We start from the raw sequence: 26,102 nt of genomic DNA, 5'->3' as shown, positions 1-26,102 counted from the left end.
TTGGGGCTTCCTGTGGTCTTGTCATGCTGTGGCGCCTCCTGCTGGCCCCTTGGGGGAGTGCGGGCGGTCGGCGCCACAGCTCACAAGACTGTCAGTTTTGGACTGTCGGTGTCCGGAGGCGGGACGCCGTCGACATCAAAGCCTGGGGGGGCATGGAGGGGTGGTGTCCTGACTCCTCATTGCTGTGGGTGTGTTCTAGGCGGAGGGCCTGAAGCCCGACGACTTCACCTGGGATGCCTTCAACAAGTTCCTGGACAGCCTGTGTCTGCGACCCGAGATCCAGAGCATCTTTGAGGAATGGTAGGTGGCGCCAACTCAACCCCCCCACCCCACCTGTTGTGTCTGCCCCCCCCCCCCCCCCATTTGTGACCACCTTTTCCTCCTACCCCAGTGGCTCCAAGAGGAAGCCCTTCATCTCGCTGTACCAGTTCATGGACTTCATCAACCGGCGGCAGCGAGACTCCCGTCTGAACGAGGTGCTCTACCCCCCCCTGAAGAGGGAGCAGATCCGCCAGATCATGGAGAAGTACGAGGACAACCTCAGCCAGCTGGACCGAGGTGCGTATCCATGGATACGGCCACCACTCCAGCACCGATCCATCTGATTCGCTCGAACTTTCCCCCCTCCAGACCAGCTCAGCCTGAAGGCGTTCACCCGTTACCTGGGTGGGGAGGAGAACACCATCACCCCCCCGGAGAGGCTGGACATCATCGACGACATGACGCAGCCGCTGTCGCACTACTTCATCAACTCCTCCCACAACACGTACCTCACAGGTAGGAGCGCCGCCGCCCGGGTCCCACACCCGGTTCTGCCCCCCCCCCCAGGCCTGACGGTTGTCCCATTCGCCCCCCAGTGGGTCAGCTGGCCGGTGCCTCCTCGGTGGAGATGTACCGGCAGGTCCTGCTGACCGGGTGCCGCTGCGTGGAGCTGGACTGCTGGAAGGGTCGCCCCCAGGATGAGGAGCCCTACATCACCCACGGGTTCACCATGACAACCGAGATCCCCTTCAAGGTAGGCCCCGCCCCCCCACATTCAGCAAAGCCAGACTGCAGTATCTGCAAAAACAAATCAATCAACTTTAATCAAATCTATCGATGATTTATATTTCTGCTTTTGTTTACGACAAAAACAATTAATTAAAGTCGATGAAAGCTCCTCCGGTCGCCGCGGCGACTGCGCCTTCGTTTCCATCGATCCATCGAGGTTAAAAGCTTCGCCGCTCAGAGGTTGTTTATTTCCCCCGTCCATTAAGAGATGAAACTGATTACAGGAAACTCATTGGCAGAAGCATTCTGATTGGTCGGTGCTGTGCAGGAAGTGTTCCTCAGCTCCTCTTCCTCTCCTCTTCCACCCCCCCCCACAGGAAGTGATCGAGGCCATCGCGGAGAGTGCCTTCAAGACCTCGCTGTACCCCCTGATCCTGTCCTTCGAGAACCACGTTGACTCGTGAGTGGCGCGGTGGCGGGTGCGGCGTCGGCGGGCGTGGCGGTGGCAGCGTCCCCGCCCCCGATGGTAACTCCTCTTCTCTCTCCTCCTTCAGGGCCAAGCAGCAGGCCAAGATGGCCGAATACTGCAGGACCATCTTCGGAGACGCGCTGCTGATCGAGCCTCTGGAGAAATACCCAGTAAGGGACACATGAGCGCCGCTTGATGGTTTTGGACTATTTTAGTGATGGAGCTGCACCTCCAGTCAAAATGAAGACACTGACTTCCTTTCTCCTCGCTGTTATGCTGTTAATCCACTCACAACCATCAAATGTGGTTGAACAGCCCCCCCCAAACACAACTCATGACCTCGCTCCTCCGTTCAGCCCAATAGAAGCCTTTCTTCTCAGCCTCAGTGCCAAACTTGTTTACAGTTGGTTGTACTGGTTAGGACCAAAAACCCGCCGTAGCGTGGCGAACGGGACGTCGACCGGCGACATGTACGCCCGCGGGTTTAAAGACGTTCGCTGAGCTTCAGTCGTAATACTCGATGGTGCTTAAAGTCAGTAGGAAGACCTCTGATTGGACCAAATTAAGAAGCAGGAAAATGTTACCCGGCTTTGATGTCCTGAAGACGTGCCTGAAGTTTCATTGGTTGTTAACACCTGGTAGTCCAGTTGTGTGTCATCTACATGTTAATGAATATACAGATAACGACGAAAACCGGGTTTAACTAGTCCCAGTTCCAGTCTAATCTGTAGGTAACCATTCCCAGTTCTGTACTGAACTTTATTAATGAAGGCGTTTTCAGTAATATTTGATTAATATGAATCTATTTTAATATTACAGACAATTAAATTTTATTTTTTTAAATTTTTAGAAAAAAGTCTCCTCCTCATCTTCAGCAGCTTCTTCCGGGGGGTTGATATGGGCTAATAATATGATATTATGTTTTTATTCTGATTTATCACATAGTAACATGATATTATGTGCTTGTCATGGTTTATTAGTGATTTGATAATTTCAGTATTTAAAGTCGAGTATAAAGACATAACCATGATTTTTATTTTTCCCTTTAATTTTTAAAACCCAACATATAGTAAAGAAAGACGTAACTCCAAACGTTGTAGGCCCAGGTCTACCTGTATATGGAGTGTTTCCTGATAATAATACCCAGTGGGAGGCTATAAAAGGCGAATGCTATAGGTCCAAGCATAGAACCTTGAGGAACTCCATGACTAACTTCCATAAGGAAGCAGTTGAGCTTCATCGTCTAAACGTCCTGAAGTGGTCTCATTTAAATCAGAAAGTGATGATGTCATGACTACTTTCGTTGAATACCAGAAACAGAATGAAGGGAAGCGTGTCCCTCCGTTCCCTGATTGGCTCTTGAATCTTAAAAAGGTACCAGAGATTAGTTTTGACTTATTTTCGTTGGGCTTCAGCTGGAACCTGGACAGCTGCTGCCTTCGCCGCAAGAGATGATGGGAAAGATCCTCATCAAGAACAAGAAGAAGCACCACCACCACCGACCCTCCAGCAGCGGCAGCATCCGTCGCCGGGAGCAGGAGGAGTCGTCCCCCACCACAGGTGAGATGTCAGAATGAAACCTGCTGCTGGTCTCCACCTTGTCTTTATGGGCAGATGAAGTGAAGCCACTTCCTGTTTCCTGTTCAGACTGTCCCCTGAACGACAGCTATGGGTACCAGCTCCTGTCCACCCTGGAGGAGAAACTGTCTGAGAGGGCGATGAAATACTCGGAGCCTCGCAAGTCTCTAGGTGGGTCCAAGACAGACCGATTAGAAACGCCGCCGCCGTTGTTTACCCTCTAAGTCATTTTGATCACGTCCCACCAGGAGGCGAAGGAGAGAGCGAGGAGGAGGAGGAGGACGAAGCGGTAACAGAGCTGAAGAAGCCCAACTCGGACGAAGTGAGCGGCATCACAAGTGGTGGTGGTTGGGGGTCCGATCGTCGTGGTGTGCTTAACGGACGGACGGCGTTTGTCATCCTCAGGGTACGGCCAGCAGTGAGGTGAACGCCACGGAAGAGATGTCCACGCTGGTTAACTACATCGAACCGGTCAAGTTCAAAAGCTTCGAGGTGGCGAGCAGTAAGTGGACCACCCTTGTTAGCCGTTAGCATGTGTCGAAGCTAGGGTAGCTAGGTTGCTCGCATCATGGTTGATCTGAGCGGTTTCCTCCGTCCACCAGAGAGAAGGAAGTTCTTTGAAATGTCTTCCTTCGTGGAAACCAAAGGGATGGACTGCCTGAAGAGTTCCCCCTTCGAGTTTGTGGAGTATCCTGGAGGTTCAGATGAGCTCGTCCTCAGGTTGTCATGTCCAAATTCTCAGGTGTGTTCCTTAGCCACGCCCCTCCAGGTACAACAAGAATCAGTTGAGCCGGATCTACCCCAAAGGAACCAGAGTGGACAGCTCCAACTACATGCCCCAACTCTTCTGGAACGTTGGCTGCCAGATGGTGGCGCTAAACTTCCAGACCCTGGGTAAGTCCAGTCCAGAAATCGTTTGAACCATTCTATCCATTTTCGGGTAGACCATTTTCTTACCCGGCTTGCAGGTCAGGGGTCGGTTAAGTCTAGAACTTTGTAATTAAAGGCTATCTGTTCAGGACCGTTTCCCTCAGGTGTCTTCCTCCTGCCCCCCCCCCAGACCTCCCAATGCAGCTCAACATGGGCGTGTTCGAGTACAATGGCCACAGCGGCTACCTGCTGAAACCCGAGTTCATGCGGCGAACGGACAAACACTTCGACCCGTTCACGGAGGACATCGTGGACGGAATTGTCGCCAACACCGTCAAGATCAAGGTGAGGCACCCCTGGGGGTTCGCCATCTGGAACTGGTGGGACCCCCACCTTAGGTTGTAACCGTTTGAACGTCCTGCAGGTGATCTCAGGTCAGTTCCTGACCGATAAGAAGGTGGGTGCGTACGTGGAAGTCGACATTTTTGGACTTCCTGCCGATACAAAGAGGAAGTACCGAACCAAAACCTCCAATGGGAACTCCTTGGACCCGGTGTGGGAGGACGAGATGTTTGTGTTTAATAAGGTAACTCCTCCCCTTCTTCTCATCTCCTGTCTTCTGATTGGCCCTCTAACCGTTCACATCCGCCTCCAGATTGTCCTTCCTACACTGGCCTCCCTGAGGATCGCCGTGTTTGAGGAAAATGGGAAGTTCATCGGCCACCGAATCCTCCCGGTGTCGGCAGTTAGACCCGGTGTGTGTGAACACACACACATATACTTCTTGCTTCCTCATTCCTCTCTAACTCTCCAGACCCATCCTTCTCTTTCATCTCTCGTTCCCTCCAGGCTACCATTACATCAACCTGAAGAACGAGCTCAACCAGCCGCTGCTGCTGCCCTCACTGCTGGTCTACACTGAGGCCCAGGACTACATTCCCAATGAACACCAGGGTAACGAACGCTCACAGCAATGCGCAGCCCTCCGAAAAATGACCTGTACTGTATGTGTCGTTGATTCCAAGCCCGAATAAATACAGGGGTGTGTCTGGAAGGGCATCCGACATAAAACTTTTGCCAAATCAAACATGCGAATCAAACCTATGACTTCCATACCGGATTGGTTGAGGCCCGGGTTAACAACGACCGCCATCAGTGCTGTTGACTTACAGGGTGCCGGTGGAAATTGGACTACTGTTGGTCAAAGAAAGAGAGGAGGAAAGTGTGTTCGTAGGAAGACTTAGGAGAGGAACGCCAAGAGCATAGAAATGAGAGTAGGACGTTGAATGTTGGAACTATGACAGGAAAAGGTAGAGAGTTCACATAATGCAGAGAAGGAAGGTAGACATACTGTGTGTCCAGGAGACCAGGTGGAAAGGTAGCAAGGTTAGAAGTGTAGGAGCAGGTTTCAAGTGGTTCTATCATGGTATAGATGGGAAGAGAAATGGAGTAGGAGTTATCTTGAAGGAGGCATTTGTTAGAAACATCCTAGAGCAAAAGAGTGTGTCATCAAAGGTGTGATGTTCAATGTTGTTAGTGGGTATGCTCCACAGGTAGGATGTGAGCTGGAGGAGAAAGAGAAATTTTAGTTGGACTTTGATGAAGTGATGCAGAGTATACCTAGAAGTGAGAGAGTTGTCATTGGTGCAGACTTCAATGGACATGTTGGTGCAGGAAACAGAGGTGAGGAGGCGGTGATGGGCAAGTTTGGTATCCAGGAGAGGAATGCAGAAGGACAGATGGTGGTTGACTTTGCAAAAAGGATGGAAATGGTGTAGCCAAACAGCATAGGATGGTGGTGTGTAGGATGACTCTGGTGGTGAGGAAGATTAAGAGGACAAAGACAGAGCAGAGGACGAAATGGTGGAAGCTGAAAAAGGAGTGATTCATGACTTTTAGGAAGGAGTTAAGACAGGCTCTGGGTGGCCAGGAGGGCTTCCAAATGACTGGACAACTACAGCTAATGTGATCAGGGAGACAGGTAGGAGAGTACTTGGTGTGTCGTCTGGAAGGAAAGTAGATAAGGAGACTTGGTGGTGGAATGAGGAGGTACAGGAGTGTATACAGAGAAAGAGGTTAGCTAAGAAAAAGTGGGACACTGAGAGGACTGAGGAGAGTAGACAGGGGTACAGGTAGATGCAGCGTAAGGTGAAGGTAGAGGTAGCAAAGGCCAAACAAGGGGCTTATGATAACTTATATGCTAGGTTGGACAGTAAAGAGGGAGAGACTGATCTATACCGGTTAGGAAGACAGAGAGACAGAGATGGGAAGGACGTGCAGCAGGTTAGGGTGATTAAGGATAGGGATGGAAGTCTATTGACAGGTGCCAGTAGTGTGATGGGAAGATGGTAAGAGTATTTTGAAGAGTTGATGAACGTGGAAAATGAGAGAGAACAAAGACTAGAAGAGGTGACTGTTGTGGACCAGGAAGTAGCAAAGATTAGTCAGGATGAAGTGAGGAGGGCATTGAAGAGGATGAAGAGTGGAAAGACACTTGGTCCTCATGATATACCTGTAGAGGTATGGAAGTGTCTAGGAGAGGTGGCAGTAGACTTTCTGACTGGGTTGTTCAACAAGATCATAGATAGTGAGAAGATGCCTGAGGAATGGAGGAGAAGTGTGCTGGTGCCCATTTTTAAGAACAAGAGAGATGTGCAGAGGAATAAAGCTGATGAGCCACACAATGACGTTATGGGAAAGAGTAGTTGAAGCTAGACTAAAGGCAGAAGTGAACATTTGTGAGCAGCAGTATGGTTTCATGCCAAAAAAGAGTACTACAGATGCAGTATTTGCTTTGAGGATGTTGATAGAGAAGTACAGAGAAGGCCAGAGGGAGCTGCATTGTGTTTTTGTAGATCTGCGGAAAGCTGATGACAGGGTGTCCAGAGAGGAACTGTGGTATTGTATGAGGAAGTCTGGAGTGGCAGAGAAGTATGTTAGAGCAGTGCAGGACATGTATGAGGACTGTAAGACAGTGGTGAGGTGTGCTGTAGGTGTGACAGAGGAGTTCAAGGTGGAGGTGGGACTGCATCAGGGATCAGCTCTGAGCCCCTTCTTGTTCGCTATGGTGATGGACAGGCTGACAGACGAGGTTAGACAGGAATCTCCATGGACTATGATGTTTGCAGATGACATTGTGATCTGCAGTGAGAGCAGGGAACAGGTGGAGGAGAAGCTAGAGAGGTGGAGGTTTGTCCTGGAAAGGAGAGGAATGAAGGTTAGCCGCAGTAAGACAGAGTACATGTGTGTGAATGAGAGGGACCCAAGTGGAAGAGTGAGGTTACAGGGAGAAGAGATCAAGAAGGTGGAGGATTTTAAGTACTTAGGGTCAACAGTCCAGAGCAATGGAGAGTGTGGAAAAGAGGTGAAGAAGCGTGTCCAGGCAGGATGGAACAGGTGGAGGAATGTGTCAGGTGTGATGTGTGATAGAAGAGTTTCAGCTAAAATGAAAGGAAAGGTGTACAAAACTGTGGTGAGACCAGCGATGTTGTTTGGTCTAGAGACAGTGTCACTGAAGAAAAGACAGGAGACATAGCTGGAGGTAGCAGAGATGAAGATGCTGAGGTTCTCTCTGGGAGTGACCAGGAAGGATAGGATCAGGAATGAGTACATCAGAGGGACAGCACATGTTAGAGGTTCTGGAGATAAAGTCAGAGACTGAGATGGTTTGGACATGTCCAGAGGAGAGATAGTGAATATATTGGTAGAAGGATGCTGAGTTTTGAACTGCCAGGCAGGAGGCCTAGAGGAAGACCAAAGAGGAGGTTTATGGATGTAATGAGGGAAGACATGTAGGTAGTTGGTGTGAGAGAAGAGGATGCAGAAGACAGGGTTAGATGGAGGCAATTGATTTGCTGTGGCGACCCCTGAAGGGAAAAGCTGAAAGGAAAAGAAGACGACTGTATGCGTCGTCTTCATGTGACCTGGACAGTAAGCTCTAACGCAAACGGACTAGCCTGGGAAAGTGAGTCTAGAAGGGATACACTCAGGGCTAGCTTAGCTTAGCATAACATCTAAAAATAGAATTTGTAGAATTTGGGCATGTTAAGCTAACTGTTAGCTGTAATAATTAGTGTCGGGTGAAGCTGTATCTTTATCAGTGTGGTCCAAACGATTCCCACGCTGCAGAGCGTCGTTGCAGTTGTGTCCCGTCTGTCCGCTGTTGGCACAGCGACATGCGACATCACCTGTTCAGGCTCCGCCTCTTGTTTGTCTCCAGAGTACGCCGAGGCGTTGACCAATCCCATCAAGCACATCAGTCAGCTGGACAAGAGAGAGACGCAGCTCGCCGTCTTCCTGGAGGACCACAGCGAGGTGAGGCCTCTTCGCCCAATACTCTGTTCTAATTGGCTCACAGGTTCCGTCCGTCTCAAGTCCCGCCTCTCCCCAGCCCGTGTCCAACCAGCCCAAACAGGGGGATGTTGGTGAGTGCGACCTCACCCAGGGGATCCCGCTGTCCTCCTCCCTCACCATCTTCCCCCCCTGCTCATTGGACGACGCCCCGGACGTCATCTTTACCCCTCCAGGTAGAAGGCCTGAGCGCCATTCAGCCACGTTTCACATCACCATCTACATTAAGCCCCTCCCCTTTGTGCTACATAGATAATGGATGAACTCCTTTATACTTGATGGAAAAAATGCTGCGTTCACTGCCTCCCGGAGTTCCCGCCACTCTTTTTTTTTTTTTGCAAACATCGTTCATTATTACTGTACCTTTGTGTTTCATTTCCCATGATTCATTGCACACCTGCTGTCTGTCTGCTTCTCCTGCATTGCCCCGCCCCGCAGCCAAAGAAGATCTCATCGCCGCCGTCCTGGCAGGTAAGGCCACGCCCACAGACGCCAGTGGAGCCACTGGTGTCGCCGTGTAGCGTGGGTTCTGGGGCTTCCTGTGGGGTTCTGTGAGTTCTGCTGGTGACAGCAGTGTGTGTGTGTGTGTGTGTGTGTGTGTGTGTGTTTTCAGATGTCCAGGCCCAGTCGCTGGAGGAGCTGAAGCAGCAGAAAGGCTACGTGGAGCTGCTGAGGAGGCAAAGCGACGAGCTGAAGGAGCTGAGGAAGAAGCACCTGAAGAAGGTACATGCCCACCAGGAGGGAAACGCCCCTACCGGCTATGTGTGAAGGTCACCGTGACGACGCCTGTTTGTGTGTGTGTGTGTGTGTTTTGGCAGGTTTCATCTATGAGTAAAAAGCAGAAGAGCTGCAACGTCAAGATTCAGTCGGACTCCCAGAGGAGGCGCAGCCAAGTGGAGAAGAACCTGAAGAGGAGCATCAAGAGGAAGTAAGGAGGTGGGGAAGGGGGGTAGAGGGATGATGGAGGTCAGTCTTTTCTCATGTTGTGTGTGTGTGTGTGTGTGTGTGTGTGCAGTGAGCCCTACGAGCCGGTCCAGAGGGAACTCTCTGCGTTGGATCAGGAGATCGAGGAGCAGAGCCTCCAGCTGAGGGAGCATCAGTTCCAGGAGCTGCTGAAGCTGCGGCAGCAGCTCCACCCGCTGGAGAGGGACCGGCAGCAAGCGCACCTGCAGGAGGTGAGGAGCCACGCCCCCTTGAGGGAGGAGTCAGGGTGTAGTCACGTGACCTCTGAGGATCCTTGCTGTGTTCCAGGCCTACCAGAAGCTGAAGGAGACGGCCTATGAGTGTCAGGCGGCGCAGCTGAAGAAGCTCCGGGAGACCTGCAAGAGGTGGGCGGGACCCGCATCAAGCCCCGCCTCCGGTAACGCTGTCCGTGGCGATGCTAACAACTCTGTCCCTGTCTGCAGGGAGAAGAAGGAGCTGCAGAAGCTGCTGGACAAGAGGAGACACAACAGCATCAGCGAGGCCAAGAGTCGTGACAAGGACAAGGCCGAGGCGTGAGGACCGCCCCCTGCCCCGCCCACTGCTCATGCTCCTCCCCCTTGCTCCTCCTCCTCATGTTTGCTTGTTATCTGCAGGGAGCTGAACGAGATCAACAGGAAACACATCCAGGATTCAGTCACCTTGATCCGAGGGGTCAGTAGAACACGACCTGACACCTCCTCCTCTTCCTCTTCTTCCTCCTTTTCCTCCTCCCTTTCCTCATGTCCCCCTCCTCTTCCTCATCACAGCTGGATGTGGCTCAGACAAAACGGCAGGAGAAGCTGGTTCTGTGGCAGAAGGAGGTGCTACAACTCATCGATGAGGAGCTGCCAACGGTACACACACACACACACACACACACACACACATACACCAAGTAGCCTATTTGACTGCGTGAACCTGGCACCAGGAGGGGTTAGCCTTCTGGTTGCTTAACTGAGCTAACCCTCTGCGATGTCTCCGCCCCCTGCAGCTCCAGGCCCAATTGGGGCAGGACCTGGAGGAGGAGCATCAGCGGCTGCCCGAGGAGATCTGCCAGCACCTCCAGCTGGAGCTCCAGAGCAAAGGGCTGAAGAAGTACGCCCTCTTCACACCGCTGTCCAATCACAGCAGCCCCAGCTCCGGCTCAGGCCCGCCCTCCAACTGCTCCACCCCCTCTCACCCCTCCACGCCCAATCGCTCCACCTGGAACAGGAGCATGGACAATAGCAACGCCTCATTGGCCGATTCCACTTCCTTGTCCACTACTCCCGCCCTGTCGGAGGCGGAGCTATCGTTCAGTTAGGTTCACTTCCTGTCAAAACGCTTCACCTGGGGTCTGGAATTCTTCTAATGTGGGAAAGAAATGATTTAATAATAATTTTATTCCTTTTTTTATTAGACTGTTTTTTTCTTGTCTACAGAGCTTTATTATTTTTATTTTGTCTGTATTTGGAGGATTATTTGAGAATCGTAACCGAAACGTCTATTTTTTATCTTTTGTTGCGTCTTTTTTTTTTTTGCTGTCCTTTCATGTCTTTTATTTTTTATTCTCGTTCTTGAGTTTGACCGTCTTTTCAGCTTTTAGTAGTTTTGGTCTTTTCTGACCAATCAGAGGCCTCCTGTCCCACCGGCGCACTGTAGATAAATGTAAATATCAGACACCTAATTTTCATTCTTACGAGTAAAATAGTCAAACATTAGAGTTCTCTCCTCGAGCTCCTGCAGGTCTGAGGATAAAGGAAAACACGTCTGTTTTATTCCGATTGTTTTATTTACACTGAAAATGAAGCTATTTTAGCTGCAATGATGGGAGCTGGCCAGCAGGGGGCGCTGCAGCCTAAGTGGTGAACGTGAACTCCTCCATTCACGCCTTGTTGGACCTGTCCCAGCAGGGTTTGGAGCTTCACAAGCCTCTGACCTTTGACCTCAAGTCAAAAGGCGTTCTACTGAAAGGTCAGGGCGTGTTGGCTCTGCCCTGTTTGCAGCTCGCAGGAAGATTCGAAGCGCCTGTTGGTCTGAGACAAACAGGAAGTCCTTCTAGAGTCGTATATAAAAATAATCAAACTAAAGGTACCCCATCAGACGAGACCACTCTCTTTAGAACCCTTCAGGTTCTGTCAGGAGGTTCTACTGAAGCTGAATGGAACGCGGAATACAATGCACAAACTAAACGGTACTTTAACACTTTCTAAGAGTTTCACCGCTTTTATTTTGTTAATATTTTATTTTTTAATTCTGTTTCTATCATCCTGTCTCATATCTACACTTTATATATGTATAAATCTGTGTAAATAGATCTATATATGTATAAATCTATATACATAGATCTGTATATGTATAATCTATATGAATAGATGTATATATAGATCTTAATCTATAGAGTGTATATGTGCAGGACTTTTACTACTGACCTGCTGAGGATGGATGGAGGTGGAGAAATGAGGGAATGAAGTTTTCAGATGGTTTCAGCTCCCCCTTGTCTCCTCACTTTCACCTCCTTACCTTCCTCCTTCAGAGCACTGGCTCCTTCTTGTCTGTCTGGTAACACCCCCCCCCCCCCACACACACACACACACTTTGTAAATGTCATCTATTTAAATGGATTTTAAAACCTCAGTGTTTGTGTTGGTTATTTTAAGACAGCCCTGCTTTCGCCTGTAGTAACAACATCAAAAACAACAGAGTTAAGCAGTTCCTTAACCTCTGTCTCCCAGCATGCAACACTGCACCACGCTATGTTAACGGTTTTAATCGACCATCTCGTTTTGGACTCATACATACAGACGTTAGTGGAGATGGAGGTGAAAACCTGAACCGGTCCAGATTTAGAAAGTTTTTATTTAAAGTGCAGTTTTTTATTTAGGAAAACAAAGCATTATAATTAATTACAATTATATATGATACATATTAGTACAAATTATTATTGATTATACTGTATTATCAATAATATATACATAATAAATATTTAATTGTAATATTACATAATTATGACTACAGTAAATGGGTGGAGCTAGCGGGTCAATAACATCAGCTGTATGGATGTGGGTTATTAATAATATGGGCTTCAGTGATCACGAATTACTCCAGAGGTGCGTTTTATACCCGATCAATAAAATTGATCACCTGTGATTAGATTTTATGCTCAATCCTGTGATTGATATCAGAGCTGAAACCACGTGGATCAATACTTTAGATTGAAAACAGTAATGTGGTCTCATACAGATCGTTCTGCTCTGGTGACAGAGCTTCAGTTCAAGTGATGATGTCATCATTGTGTTCATGTAGGAGCCAATAGGATCACTGCACAGTTAGCGATCAGCTTCAGAAGTATTTAGTGCTAAAGATGAAATATATTTTGATAGAAACTGCTCAAATGGAATGACCAAATAAAATAAATGGAATATGTTTGACATCCTGCAGGAAGGAGCACGGACAACTTGTTTTATTTTCTGCTCAAAGGTGAAAGTTTAAAAAAAAAATTTTTTTCCTGAAATCGTGTCTCGATCTTAAAATTAAATTTACAAACTTCAAACAGAAAGATTTGTAGTCCTAAATGAGGAACATGACATTCTAGCTGTTAGCGCCTGTTAGCATAAAGACAGAAAGAACAGGTGACAGAAAGAGGAAGTGACATCATCAGGTCTGTGAAGCGGCTCATCTTCGTGCTCATCTCTCTCATCCGTCCATCCTGTCCTCGGTATAGAGGTGCGTCTGGGTTCTAATCCATCAGCGATCTGATAACCTGCTGCTAATCCTGCAGCGGCTCTGGGATTAGATTAGATTATGAACACTTCTTTCAGACACGGCGTTGTTCACAGCCTTCATCTCTCCATACTTGACCTTCAATCACTCCATAATCATCATCCTCTTTTTGATTGAGTCCGTGTCTCTATCCCTTCCGTTGTCATTCCTATTTCTCTTTCCTTCCTATTTAAACCGGCCTGTCTCTGTTTTTTTACTTCATAAATAAATAAAAAAAATAAAATGCACTTCTTATTTTTTTCATCAATGCTTTTAATGATCCTGATTGGTTCAGGTGAATCTCTGGTAGCTTTTAACAACGCAAACATTTATTTGATCTATAGTTTTATTGTAGTTTACTATTAAATAAAGCGGATAGAGAAAAAAGTCAAATTTAAAGCCAGTGTGTTTGTTTGTTTGTTTGTTTCTTTGTTTATTTCAACCGGAACCACAGATCTAATTAAACGACTGAACCAGGTTTGAGACAAATGTTCAGGTGTGCCTCCTCCTCTTCTTCTTCTTCTTCGTCCCACACTTCATACCTGTCCATCTCCATCACCCCCCGCCCCCCCTCCATCTCTCCCCCAGGACCGGTGTGTTCTTCACTCCCTTCATCTCCTCCAGTAGAGGATGGAGGTGTGTCTCACTGACACGTGGTTACCGTGGGAACAGCATCTGTCACTTTGTTGCTGGGAAACTGATGGAGGAGGAAGAGGAGGGGGGGGGGGATACAGGGAAAAGTTAAACTGTTTAAAAGTTTGGATTAAATCTTATTTAGGTCACAGAAACAACATAATTAAACCTGGACGTGTGTGTGTGTGTGTGTTGATGTGTGTGTATGTGTCTCTGTGTGTGTGTGTGTGTGTGTGCCAGTGTGTGTGTACACACTTCCCCTTTGGCCAGTGCTATAAATATGTTAGTGCTCCTCCTCCTCCTCACCAGATAATTCCTGATGACCCTGAACGCCCCACATGCTGTTCATGATGTTTGCGTCATGAAGCTAAGGTGAGTTTGAATACTTGGCTATCAGAGTAATCTGATTACCTTCACTCTGAAGTCAGTTCCAGACCGGGTCCAGGACTCACAGCTCGGTTGGTCTGTGAAACCAAAACAACGAGCTAACAGAGGCTGAAAGACGTTCCTGTATCACGGCTATCGTTCGTCATCAGATGTATTCACCTGGGAAGAGGTCAGAGGTCATCCAGGTTTAGGATCAGGGGGTGGAGCTGGGATTCTTTCGTCCTTGTAGGTCATATGATGTCAGGTGAAGTTAGGCCCCTGGCCCGCTGTTTGATGACATCATTGTTTGCTTGATGCTAATTCTTTTTCTTTTTTTTAGCTTGATGCTAATTCGACCTCTGCACCGCTGATTCAGCAGAAAGACGTCAGGCTGATGAATGAAAGTAATTTCCAGTTTAAACAAGCCTGTTGGGGGGCGGGGCTTCAGCACAGAGGTCAGAACGAGGGGACGGAGGCGGAGCTACTTTTCAACAATTATGCCACCATCGTTTCAGCCATGGTAGGGAATCATCCATCCATCTATGGTCAGGGGGAGGAGCCTCGTCCAGTCGTCAGAAACGCTGACAAAGCAAAACCAAACAGAGCCATGCTTTTATTTTGTCAGGTGATGGTGTCACCACTTCCTGTGTTATAATCGATCAGCTAAGTGTAGCTCAATGATGCTAATGTCATGCTAACATCCAAATTTTAACATGACAACAGCACTTATGACTCCGCCCCTATAGCCGACTGAATCTCAGTTAGCTCCCATTGGCTGATCTGTTACCATGGGGATGACTATCCTCTCATTCGCGGCAGAGGCTACCACACCAGGTGACACGCTCAGATTAGCGCGATAGCCTCTGTCGCTACCTGAATGAGTGAAATTAGCATATAGCCAGCTTAGCATGTCCATTCTCACCATTATCCAGTCACACACTTCATGGTGGGCGGAGCAAACGACTCGGAGACGTCGGGATTTTTAAGTTTTGAACTTTTATTGAACGTTTGAGGGAAAAGAGAAACGTTTGGTTCCTGTAAACATCTATCAGTTTAAAAATATCCTTTACTACGACATTTCCAACATTAACATTGAATTTCGAATGAGTTTAAGTCATGCATGGACAGAACGAGATCACACACACACACACACACACACACACACACACACACACACACGAATAAGAGCACACTCATAATTTGTTGCTACGCTAATTATCGCTCTGCTTTCTGAGGGCTTTTTGGTTTTTTTACAAAAACAAACAACAGACAACACAAACAATGTAAACAAATGCAACCGAAATAATAATAATAAAGAAAAAAAGATGTTTGTATCAAAAGCACTTTGTGACGTTTGAACAGAATGTAAAATGTTTATTAGGTAGTGATAGAACGGCTAAAGAAGAGAGAAACAAACAGGATGGACTAATAAATAAATATAGAAGGAGGAGGGTTGGAAGTCCCCCGTCTGTCACACACACACACACACATACACACACACACACACACACACACACACACACACACACACACACACACACACACACACACACACACAACAGATGGTGTAACACAAATTCTATAACTCATGGAATTCGACATACTTTCATCATTCAGAAACGTCTTTAGGTTACTTCATGAGGTCGTGTGTGTGTGTGTGTGTTTGTGTGTGTATGTGTGTGTGTGTGTGTGTATACATCAGTCACCATCAGTTGCTCACAGAATGATGAGTCAGCGACATTCATCCTAAACATTGTTGTCATGCAGTTCAAACCAGAGTCATCATTTATTGGTAAATATATTGATCAGCTGTTGGGAATCAACCAATCACATCAGACCCGGAAGGTCAGCGGGAGGTTTGCTAAGGGTCTCAGTGAGGGTCAAAAAGGGACGACAGCCAGTCACTCCCATTAATTGGCTCAAACACAGAAAAAGGGCGACAAAAGAAACACACCCACCAAAAATGAACATATGGTGAATAATGTATGTTTGAGACACACACACACACACACACACACACACACACACACACACACACACACACACACACACACACACACACACACACACACACACCAGCAACTGTAAGGAATGCAACAGCTCACAGATAAAGGGTTGCTAAGCAACAGACAGACTAAAAATATGGTTGCATTTCTTCACTTCCTTAGACAGAGCGCGCGCGCACACACACACACACACACACACACACACACACACACACAGACTGTCCTATATGGAGGCTGATCAACCTTTAAAAAGCCAACATTTAGTCTCGTGCTCCCGTGGCGTCAGCAGCTATAGCCACACCCCCACAAACCTAACCCCACCCACAATTCCTGAAAAGGAAATTAGCTCTTTTTCTCAATGATTCATGATTCTGAATGAGTCGACGAGTTCCTCCTGTGTTTGAGGATCTACTGCAGGAGTTATTATTATTATTATTATTATTATTATTATTATTATTATTATTATTATTATTATTATTATTATTATTATTATTATTATGTATTTTCTCCACAGTTATTAATTTACAGAAGACATTTATTTTGAAAAGTTTTCTTTCCTCTGACATTTCATTACATGTCTAAAAGTTTTATTATCTTCAACCAAAAGCACAAATTAACATAATGTTAGCATAACATTAGCATGATTATAGCATGACGTTAGCATGATGTCTTGTTGGCTTCGATAATGATGATGGTAAACATATTTGCATGTCATTACAAGCATGTGAACACCATTAAAGTTAGTTAGCTCGTTGGTAATAATAATAATAAAAAAATATATAAAAATAATAATAATAATAATAATAATAATAAAATGGGTGTGGTGTCTGCGGTGGGTGGACTTTGAGGGGGTTTGACCTCAGTCCTGCTACGACGCTGCTGCAGCGATATTTTCTGTTCCGACACCAGGAAACATTTCTTTAGCTCGTGCTATAGCTTAGCCACGTGTAGCATCAAACGAGCTGGTTCGTGGTTAAGCTAACAGGTTTTCTTTGAAGGTTTTCTTTGAATTTGGGGTAGCTGAGGTGAAACCGTGTTTGTTTTATTTCTCTGCCGCTAACGATTTAGCCATCATTAGCGCTGACAGGCCATATGGCATCCCTTCTGCGTTAGCGGGCCGGGGGTAACAACACAGACGTAATGCTAATGTGGATTTGACACTTTCTCAGACAGACGGACAACAACACAGCTTTGATTTCACATGATATGTGGAATAATGTGAGGTCTCACTCTGGCACACTTCCTGAATGAACAAAGGTTCCACAGAAATACTACCGGATCTGTTAGCGTGTCCACTTCACTGCCTGTGGGAAACCTGCATGCTGGAAATGAAACCTGCAATGCTGCTCGAATATTTTGGATCTTTGGGTAACAAAGACGTGACAAAAAAACGTCCATACGTCACAACAGAACAGTCATGTGATCCAGAGCTGCCATCTTGTCCGGTTTTTACGTTCATCAGCCGCGCCGCTTGTTCTCCTCACATTAGGTTCAACATGAGTTTTTTTTCACACACACAGTAAATGTCTTCTTCTACCATTCTGTACAGGTGAACCAGTGGCTCACAGTTCTGATTGGTCGTCCGTGACTCCTCCTCCTTCGTTGTTACCATGGTTGCATCCAGGTGTTGCATTCTGATTGGTCCCAGCTCAGTCTTGTTTGTTGATGTCTCGTTATGTTTCGAGTGTAAACAGTGTACATCACGATATGTAGTGCACAGAGCTTCTTCTTCACGACAAGTAGGCGGGCCTTCTTTTGATTGGCTCCTTTTATCAAACATTTATTTCTTTAGTTTTCATCTAAGCACTAATAATCCTCCACTTCCTGCTTCATGTTCACCATATTTATACGTCTAGGGTATTTTTTTTTACAATTGCACGATGACAACATCGACACTGACGCCATTGAAAAGTTGAGAAAAAGAGGGGAGGGGCTTCCTTCAGGGAGTAAACGAGGCGTCTGATTGGCTGAAATGACACGGGGGTGTTTCGGTTAAAAAGAGGGGGGGTTCAATATCACTTCTACAAGGAGGGGGCAGTAAGGCAAGAAAGAGGATCCAAGAAATGTGTGTGTGTGTGTGTGTGTGTGTCTATGTGTTTGTGTCTATGTGTGTGTGTTTGTGTGTTTGTTAGCACAGTGTATTATCTCGTCAGGCCATTAGTGCTCCTCCGCCGCTGAGTCACCTGAGGGCCGCAAAGTCATGTTTACGGTTAGCGAGGAGTGAAAGCGAAGAAGATGAGGAGGAAGAAGAGGAGGAGAAGGAGGAAGAAGAGGGGTCCTTCATCCATCTGTTCTTCTTCGTTGGTGGGATGTTCAGACAACGCTCGCTTTGCCCTTGATGCTCCTCCACATCTGCCTGAAAGCCTCCTCGGTGATGATTGGCTGATCTGGAGAAGCTCGATGCTGATTGGCCGCTGTCAAACACTTCCCTGATATTTTATTCAAATGCATATTTTGCTTTGGAACATTGGTTGGAACGTTGCTTCAAGCTCAGACCAGACCAGCGGTAGCGTCTTCTTCTGTGGTGTCCTCCAGACAAACAGGAAGTAGCTTCTTCTTCTCTTGTTTTGGCAGTAGACTGGTTTTAGCGGTGATGATGGGTGACTGGAATAGGAGCTCCTGAAGTAAGAAAAGATCTCAAACATTAAGGGATTTCAAGAGGGCGACATGGCTCCGCCTCCACCAGTCGTCTCCTCCTCTGATTGGTCTGTCTCTGCCCCTCCCCCTCCTAAAATCCCGGTAAGTGACAGTAGGCCTCCAGAGACGCCAGCAGGATGTAGATGAGCCACAGCGAGATGAAGAGCAGCGATGTCAGCATCTTGCTAGTCCGCGGCCCGCCCAGCTCGCCACCGGCGACCGCCGCCCGCCGCCGGTAGAGCAGCACGATGACACACACCACGGCCAGGACGGTGAAGAGCGTGACGGAGAAGGCCAGGTTCCCTGGGTCCACCCGGAACGTCATCCCCCGGGAGCGCCAGGCGATGGCGGCGATGGTCCACGCCACGCCGATGCCCAGGAAGACGTTGACGGCATTGGAGCCGGTCACGTTCCCGATGGAGGCGTCGGCGTACTGGTCCTGGATGGCCGCCACTTTACTGGCAAAGGTGTCTGGGAAACAGGAAGTGATGGTTTAGAGCATTTGGAGAAAAACAGGAAGTCGAGAAGGAAGCAAAGGGTTAATGTTAGAATACACACACACACACACACACACACACACACACACACACACACACACACACACACACACCTGGGATGATGGATGATACTGTGGTGAAAAGATAATGGCCAATAGGGCAGAAGGGGGGCAGGGGTATGGGGGGTAACAGTTCTGGGGGCAGTGAATTGACCAACAACAACGACAACAACAACAACAACAACAAAAACAAAAACAACAACAACAACAACGGGGCCTCTAGAGGAATCCATTCAGACGCTGCCAGCGATCAAATTTACCGACTGTAAGATTGAAAAATGGAGCAATTTCTGTAAATAATGGGGGCAATAAAGTATAAAGCCGCGGGCTGGGGGGGTGGGGGTGCTGGGGCAGGGTGGGGGGTAATTGAATTAAAGCAGCGGGGCGACTCGGCTCTGCTAGCGGCGGCGCTTCATAAATCAATTCAGTCTCCAGATTGCTCAGTGGGGGGCGGCGGCTAGCAGAAACCACACCCCACTGGTGTTCAGGGCGACGCCCCCCTCCCGTCCTCACCTGGCACCGACGTGCCCAGAGCCACGAACACCACGGCCGTCACCGAGTCCTTCAGGCCCACGGTGCAGCCGAAGTGGGAGGCCAGGTCGCCGGTGAGCGCCGTCAGCACGCCGATGAGCGAGATGGACACCAGGAAGCAGGCCCAGCCGTTCCAGTACTCAGTGGGCGGGACGAAGGCGAACAGAACCTTCCAGAACACCGTCAGGAAGTGCATGATGTAGTCGAAGCACGACGGCAGACGCTCCTCGCCGCTCTCCTCCTCGTCGTCGTCTCCTGGGCGGGGCGAGGAGACAACGGTCACCATGGCAACTAGCACAATCGACCAGCCCTCGTAGCATGCTAACACAACCAGATATGCTAAAGGAATGATTTCACAGCAAGATTTGTGCTAAATGCTATTAGCTAGCCACTTCCGCAAATTGTTCCCTAAATAAACAAACAAACATTTTGTTACTTCTTGAATGTGTACTAAATAAACAACATCAAACACACCGTGTTGATGATTTACTGCTTCATTCCATTTTGAGACATTACGCTAAAGTAAGCTAATGGATGCTAAGCTAAGCTAGTGGTTCCATTTCAGAAAGAAAAATTAATAAATTAAAGTTTGTTTGTCTGTGTGTATGTGTATGTGTGTGTCTATGTGTGTGTGTGTGTGTGTGTGTGTGTGTGTGTGTGTACTACCTGCGCTAACGGTAACGGCGCTAACAAACTGCTCCCTCCAGCTGCTGCTTCCCACCACCAAGGCCAGGTTTGTCTTTTTGATCAGCTTATCCACCGTACTCTACACACACACACACACACACACACACACACACACACATACACACACACACACACACACACACACACACATACACACACACACACAGGCCAGAAAGAATAGGAAAGAAAACCCTCCAGTTGTTACCCCCTCGTAGCTTATCATCCCAGTAGGCATGAATGCTAAAGCTGCACAAATACATTAAACAAGTCAGTTTGATTAGCATGCTAATTGTTACGATGCTAGTTAGTTTATCTGAGCTGTTTTGTTTTTTTTTAAGTCTGTGGATAAGTTTACAGAATGTGATGAAGATGAAGATGAAGATGAAGATGAAGATGCACAGACAGGCTACAGCGTGTGAAAGATCAACAACCTGGTCAGAATTCCAGAAAAGATCATTCACTGCTTTCTGCACATACACACACACACACACACACACACACACACACGCACACACGCGCGCGCACACACACACACACGCGCACACACACACACACACACAATGGACACGAACAAATGCAAAACAAAAAATACAAATATGATTGAAGTCAAACAAAATCAGATAAAATGAACATGAGAAGCGATGATGTTATCGTGATGGTCATGTGACATCATAATGATGTCATTGTGATGGAAATGAGACATCATAGTGATGTCATTGTGATGGTCATGTGACATCATCACCTAGCAATACAAAAGCCTAACTTGTGTGTTTTAAATCTGAAACAAGATGGCGAATTAAATTAAAGAATAAAAGAGAAGTAAAATATAAATGACGTAAAATAAAATTAAATAAAGTAAAATAAATAAAATTAAGTAAAGTAAAATAAATTAAAATAAAATATAATAAAGTAAAATAAAATCGTAAAATAAACTAAACTAAAAAGTATAATTAAGTAAAGTAAAATAAAACAAAATTTAAAAATGAAGTAAAATACAATGAATAAAATAAAATAAAATAAATGAATTCCAGCACACCTTGAACTCGTAGGACTCCTCGATGACCACCTCCACCTGCGTGTGCTCCCCCAGGGTGGGGCAGCCCATCTTGGCCACCTCCTCTTCCTCAGCGCCCACCACAGGTTTGTTTTCATTGGAGTCGCCTAGGAAACCAGAGACCAATCAGTGAAACCCAAATTGTTTACACACACACACACACACACACACACACATACACACACACACACACACACACACCGTGCTTCTGGCCTATCTCCAAGAGGACGGGCTCTCCCAGTTCGATGATGAAGGTCTTGTTCTTCTCGTACTCCTCATCGTCGATGATCTTCACCTCGATGATCTTCCTGTTGGAGATCAGAGGAGATCAGAAGGGGGCGGGGTTATGCTACATTGTCCTCATTAAGCCCCTCCCCTTTCTGCGTGGATGGATCAGAGCGACAAGAAAGAAAGAACAAGAAGAAGGGATGAAGATGCGAGAGATGGATGGAGGCTGAAGAGGGGATAAGCAACACACACACACACACACACACACACACACACACACACACAAACACGCACACACGCACACACGCACACACACACATTTCATCATTTTCATTATTCATGTTCGGGGCTGGCTGGAGTAGATCTCCATCTGTGCTCCTCTTCCTCCATCCAGGCCTTCGTTGCTCCTTCTCTCCCTCCTCTTCCTCACTCACTGAATTTCGTCCTGTGACCCAGTTCTTCTTCTTCTTCTTCTTTTGCTTTTTAAACCCTTCCGACACATCCGACGGGCGTAAGGCCCGCCCCCTTTTGAAGCTCGTAGCATCTCATTATTAGCTATCCTCATCAGCTGATCACATCCGTCCAATAGCGGCTGCTCACCTTCATCACATACCTCACCGGTCTCTGAAGAGTCATCGGCCGCCACCACCGCCGCTACTGTGCGCTAATGAATCAACACACAAGCTTCTCCCCGCCCCTCCTCTGAAGGAACGCCATCCATCCCATCCCTCCCCCTCCCCCTGCCACGCCCTCACCCATCTTCCTCCCTCCATACTCCCACCTTGTTACTTCCTGACACCTGCTCCCCCCAGACCCTTCGTCTGTCAGACAGCGCCCCTAAAGCCCCGGCCTGTCAACGGGCCGACGCACAACCGACACACAACCGACACACAACGCCGAGTTCATGATGGAGGGAGAGAAGAGCGATGGGAGGAGGCGACCTGATTGGCTGAGACGGCGTTACATAATGAAATCCATCTGTCTGCTTCTCTTTCCTTTTGGCTGCTGTTCTGCTTCTGCTTTATGAGCAGAAGCGGCGTGTGTGTGTGTGTGTGTGTGTGTGCGTGAGTGTGTCCAGGCGTTATTTATTTGTTGTGTGTGTTTGTTTGTGTGTGTTTGTGCCCAAACTGAAGCAGTAAACAACTCATTTTCTTGAGTGCGTCTGATTTATGCACACTTAACTGTTTTCTGCTGCTGCCAGAACAATAAAAGCTCCCGCCTCCCAGAGTGACATCATCAGAAATGTAAACGTCGACACTTTCACAACAATGTAAGGGGTGAGGAGTTCCTCCTCTTCCTCACAGGAGGTGATGAAGATGAAGATGAAGAGGCAGGAGCAGGTTAAAGAAGACAAACTCCACTTCATCATGATCCGTCATGAGAAACGCCATCCTGCTCACGCGTGATGATGATGATGGTGATGATGATGATGGTGATGGTGATGATGATGATGATAATAGCGGTGATGATGATGCTAATCTGAGAGGCGTAAACTCAGATGAGTATCATGGGACGCTGGTATGAAAGCCAAAGCTGACAGATGGCTGATCAGATTTAGAACAAGCTGATCAATAATTGATACGATTGATATGGGGCGTGCCACTAAAATACTTAATTAAATCAGCTCATAATAAAAAATAATAATAATAATAATAATAATTCTCACATCATTCTGACTAAATACGAGGTGAATTGAATCCAAGCATTCAAACCTCAGGAAGAATAGAAGGTGAGAGGACATGGGAGTGTTTCGGAGTGTGAGAGTGTTAAATATTGGAGGATATGGTTGCCATGGAAACCACTCAGACAGGAAGTGTCAGCCCCCCAACCCCCCACCCCAATAGTTGTGAATACACCCCATATACTGTACATGTTTAAACCAGGATTAGTGCAATGTCACAAATCACATTACACATGCATTATCTCAACACACACACACACACACACACACACACACACACACACACACACACACACACACACACACCAATCTACATGATGCCCTATAATCCCGACGCGTTTCTCTCCTCTGAGAGCAAAAAGTGACGGAGAAGAAGGGGAAGAGGACGAGAAAGAAATGATGTAGAGACGAGAGAGGAGGAGAGGAGGAGGAAGAGGAGAGGAAGAGGAGGAGGAAGAGGAAAGGAAGAGGAGAGGAAGAGGAGGAGGAAGAGGAAGAGGAAGAGAAAGGAGAGGAGAGGAAAAGGAGGAAGAAGAAGAGGAGAAAGGAGGAAGAGGAGGAAGAGGAGAGGGGGAGGAGAAGGACAAGGAGGAATAAAGATGAGTTTGATATCAAGAGTCTCACACACACACACACACACACACACACACACACACACTCATTTATCAGCTATACCTCTACACATGGGGCGGCACGGTGGACACGGGTTCGAGTCCCGCTCTGTGCAGAGTTCGCATGCTCTCCCCGTGTCTGCGTGGGTTCTCTCCGGGTTCTCCGGCTTCCTCCCACCTCCAAAAGGTTCAGGTTGATTGGCCGTTCCAAATTGCCCGTAGGAATGAGTGTGTGTGTGTGTGTGTGCATGGTTGTATGTCTTTGTGTGTGGCTCCGCGGTGCACTGGCGTCGTGCCAGGAGTGTCCCCCGCCTCACGCCCTATGCCGCCGAGATAGGCTCCGGCTTTAACGTGACCTGACTTAGGTCACCTGACCCAATATTCACAATATTCGTTTGGCATGACTGGACAAAATAATTGGTATTAAGGGATCAGCATTGACGTGGTTTCAGTCCTATTTAACTGACCATTCCCAGTTAATAACGACTCCTCCTAGTCCACTATAGTTAGCTATGGAGTTCCTCAAGGCTCAGTTCTTGGTCCAATACTGTTTATCTTATACAGGCTTCCTCTGGGAACTTCCATTATTAAGCTGATGATACGCAATTATATCTCTCGATTTAACCTGATGAAGTCAATCAGCTGTGCAAATCACAGTTGTGTATCAAAGAGATTAAACATTGGATGACCGATAACTTTTTGCATCTAAATTCTGGTAAAACTGAGGTCATTTCGCTTGGCCTAAAAACCGTTAGGCATGTAGTCCCCAGGGACGTAATAGCCTCGGATGGCATCACGTTTGAGGCCAAAACAACTGCGAGGAACCTTGGTGTCATCTTTGATCAGGATCTCTGATGCGGGGAAATGAATCCATGCTGTCATCACTTCCAGACTAGATTACTGTAACACACTTTTTTCAGGTTGCTGAAGACACTTCAACTAATTCAGAATACTGCTGCCCGTGTTCTGACCAGGACCAGTGCCAGAGACCATATTTCTCCTGTGCTGGCTTCTCTGCACTGGCTTCCTGTGAAAGCTAGGATAGATTTTAAAATACTCCTCCTCACTTACAAAACCCTTTATGGCCAGGCACCGACCTATCTGAAGGAACTTTTAATTCCATATAATCCATCTAGAGCGTTACGCTCTCAACATACTGGCCTAGTAGTGGTTCCTAGAATATACAAAAGTAGGACGGGGACTAGAGCCTTTAGTTATCAAGCCCCTCTATTGTGGAACCACCTCCCTTCCTCAGTTCGGGAGGCAGACACCCTTTCGTTATTTAATACTAGACTTAAAACATTTCTTTTTCAAAAATTTTACAATTAAGGCATCTTAGGCTGCTAAGTTTTTTCTTATAGACCTACACCGCTGGAGACTCAACATCCAGACTCACTGAGCTCCTCTCTCTCTATGTGCTCTATGTCCCTATAGGTTTTCTCAATTTCACCCCTCATCCACCCATCCGCTGTGGACCAGCTCCTTCCATCCCAGCAGTACCACCCCTCATCCATCCATCGGCTGGGGTCCCACGTCCTTTCTACCTCTGTGCCTCCATGCAGTCAGTTGGGTTTTTCTGTCTGCTAAAGCGTTTTGAAATGTCTGTTGCCGTGATGAAGCGCTATATACTGTAAATAAAACTTGATTGATTGATTGATTGATTGATTGATTGATTGATTGATTGATTGACCAATATGACACATATGACAGGACGTCTGTGTGGTTGGCGTTCCCCTTTAAAGGTACGGCGTGACGTTACAATCGTTCCTCTGTGAGGGGAAAAGTGGAACAAAGCAGCGCCGCTTCGGTCCCTCCTGTTCCGTGTTACGGTTGCCAGATCTGCTCGCCTCCGACTGCAAACCCTTTTAGCGGCTTTGAATTATACATGGTCTTCGTCTCATAGGGCCATGTGAGGATGAGGAGGGGGTGATGCCGGGACGGATCAGTCGATGGAAGCAGATGGACGGATGAAAACTTGTTTTTAAAAAAAAAATGAAGGATGAGATGATGAGGAAGACAAAAAAAGACATCTTCGTCTCCCCTGCCCTCCGTTGTTATCTGTGTGTGGGGGGGCATCCTCCCCCATCTCTGTCTGTTCTCATGTATGTTTCAGATCTAGTCATCATATATTCATGTTCTGGTCAAGCGGGG

General features: G+C 47.3%; 2 protein-coding genes across 4 annotated transcripts in view; one reads left to right on the top strand and one right to left on the bottom strand.

Annotated features, from left to right (window-relative positions):
- Nucleotides 1-12,055, top strand: part of plcb3 (phospholipase C, beta 3 (phosphatidylinositol-specific)) — a 24,305-nt gene extending 12,250 nt beyond the window's left edge. The window contains exons 8-34 of the mRNA XM_068307842.1: nucleotides 200-300; nucleotides 392-558; nucleotides 631-777; nucleotides 858-1,015; nucleotides 1,368-1,450; nucleotides 1,545-1,629; nucleotides 2,875-3,019; nucleotides 3,107-3,208; nucleotides 3,286-3,359; nucleotides 3,443-3,539; nucleotides 3,640-3,724; nucleotides 3,807-3,931; nucleotides 4,098-4,252; nucleotides 4,332-4,493; nucleotides 4,563-4,662; nucleotides 4,757-4,861; nucleotides 8,127-8,221; nucleotides 8,298-8,433; nucleotides 8,696-8,728; nucleotides 8,871-8,980; nucleotides 9,076-9,185; nucleotides 9,273-9,432; nucleotides 9,509-9,585; nucleotides 9,664-9,753; nucleotides 9,835-9,892; nucleotides 9,988-10,074; nucleotides 10,212-12,055. Coding sequence (XP_068163943.1) covers nucleotides 200-300; nucleotides 392-558; nucleotides 631-777; nucleotides 858-1,015; nucleotides 1,368-1,450; nucleotides 1,545-1,629; nucleotides 2,875-3,019; nucleotides 3,107-3,208; nucleotides 3,286-3,359; nucleotides 3,443-3,539; nucleotides 3,640-3,724; nucleotides 3,807-3,931; nucleotides 4,098-4,252; nucleotides 4,332-4,493; nucleotides 4,563-4,662; nucleotides 4,757-4,861; nucleotides 8,127-8,221; nucleotides 8,298-8,433; nucleotides 8,696-8,728; nucleotides 8,871-8,980; nucleotides 9,076-9,185; nucleotides 9,273-9,432; nucleotides 9,509-9,585; nucleotides 9,664-9,753; nucleotides 9,835-9,892; nucleotides 9,988-10,074; nucleotides 10,212-10,523 — 3,159 coding nt within the window. The 3' untranslated portion in view covers nucleotides 10,524-12,055. The remainder of the gene's footprint in view (nucleotides 1-199; nucleotides 301-391; nucleotides 559-630; nucleotides 778-857; nucleotides 1,016-1,367; nucleotides 1,451-1,544; nucleotides 1,630-2,874; nucleotides 3,020-3,106; nucleotides 3,209-3,285; nucleotides 3,360-3,442; nucleotides 3,540-3,639; nucleotides 3,725-3,806; nucleotides 3,932-4,097; nucleotides 4,253-4,331; nucleotides 4,494-4,562; nucleotides 4,663-4,756; nucleotides 4,862-8,126; nucleotides 8,222-8,297; nucleotides 8,434-8,695; nucleotides 8,729-8,870; nucleotides 8,981-9,075; nucleotides 9,186-9,272; nucleotides 9,433-9,508; nucleotides 9,586-9,663; nucleotides 9,754-9,834; nucleotides 9,893-9,987; nucleotides 10,075-10,211) is intronic.
- Nucleotides 12,056-14,945: 2,890 nt separating this feature from the next.
- slc8a4b (solute carrier family 8 member 4b) overlaps nucleotides 14,946-26,102 on the bottom strand; it is a 30,816-nt gene continuing 19,659 nt past the window's right edge. For 2 of the 3 annotated variants that reach the window (XM_068308306.1, XM_068308307.1), the window contains exons 11-16: nucleotides 21,633-21,739; nucleotides 21,414-21,538; nucleotides 20,809-20,844; nucleotides 20,357-20,456; nucleotides 19,673-19,945; nucleotides 14,946-19,074 (exon numbers count right to left, since the gene is read on the bottom strand). In XM_068308306.1, coding sequence (XP_068164407.1) covers nucleotides 18,695-19,074; nucleotides 19,673-19,945; nucleotides 20,357-20,456; nucleotides 20,809-20,844; nucleotides 21,414-21,538; nucleotides 21,633-21,739 — 1,021 coding nt within the window. In that variant the 3' untranslated portion in view covers nucleotides 14,946-18,694. The remainder of the gene's footprint in view (nucleotides 19,075-19,672; nucleotides 19,946-20,356; nucleotides 20,457-20,808; nucleotides 20,845-21,413; nucleotides 21,539-21,632; nucleotides 21,740-26,102) is intronic. The other variant, XM_068308308.1, reaches the window with a different exon arrangement.

Source organism: Antennarius striatus, chromosome 23 (assembly GCF_040054535.1).
Source record: "Antennarius striatus isolate MH-2024 chromosome 23, ASM4005453v1, whole genome shotgun sequence".
Lineage (NCBI taxonomy): Eukaryota > Metazoa > Chordata > Actinopteri > Lophiiformes > Antennariidae > Antennarius > Antennarius striatus.
Note: the sequence above shows the minus strand (reverse complement) of the source record. Positions and strands in the feature narration are given on the sequence as shown.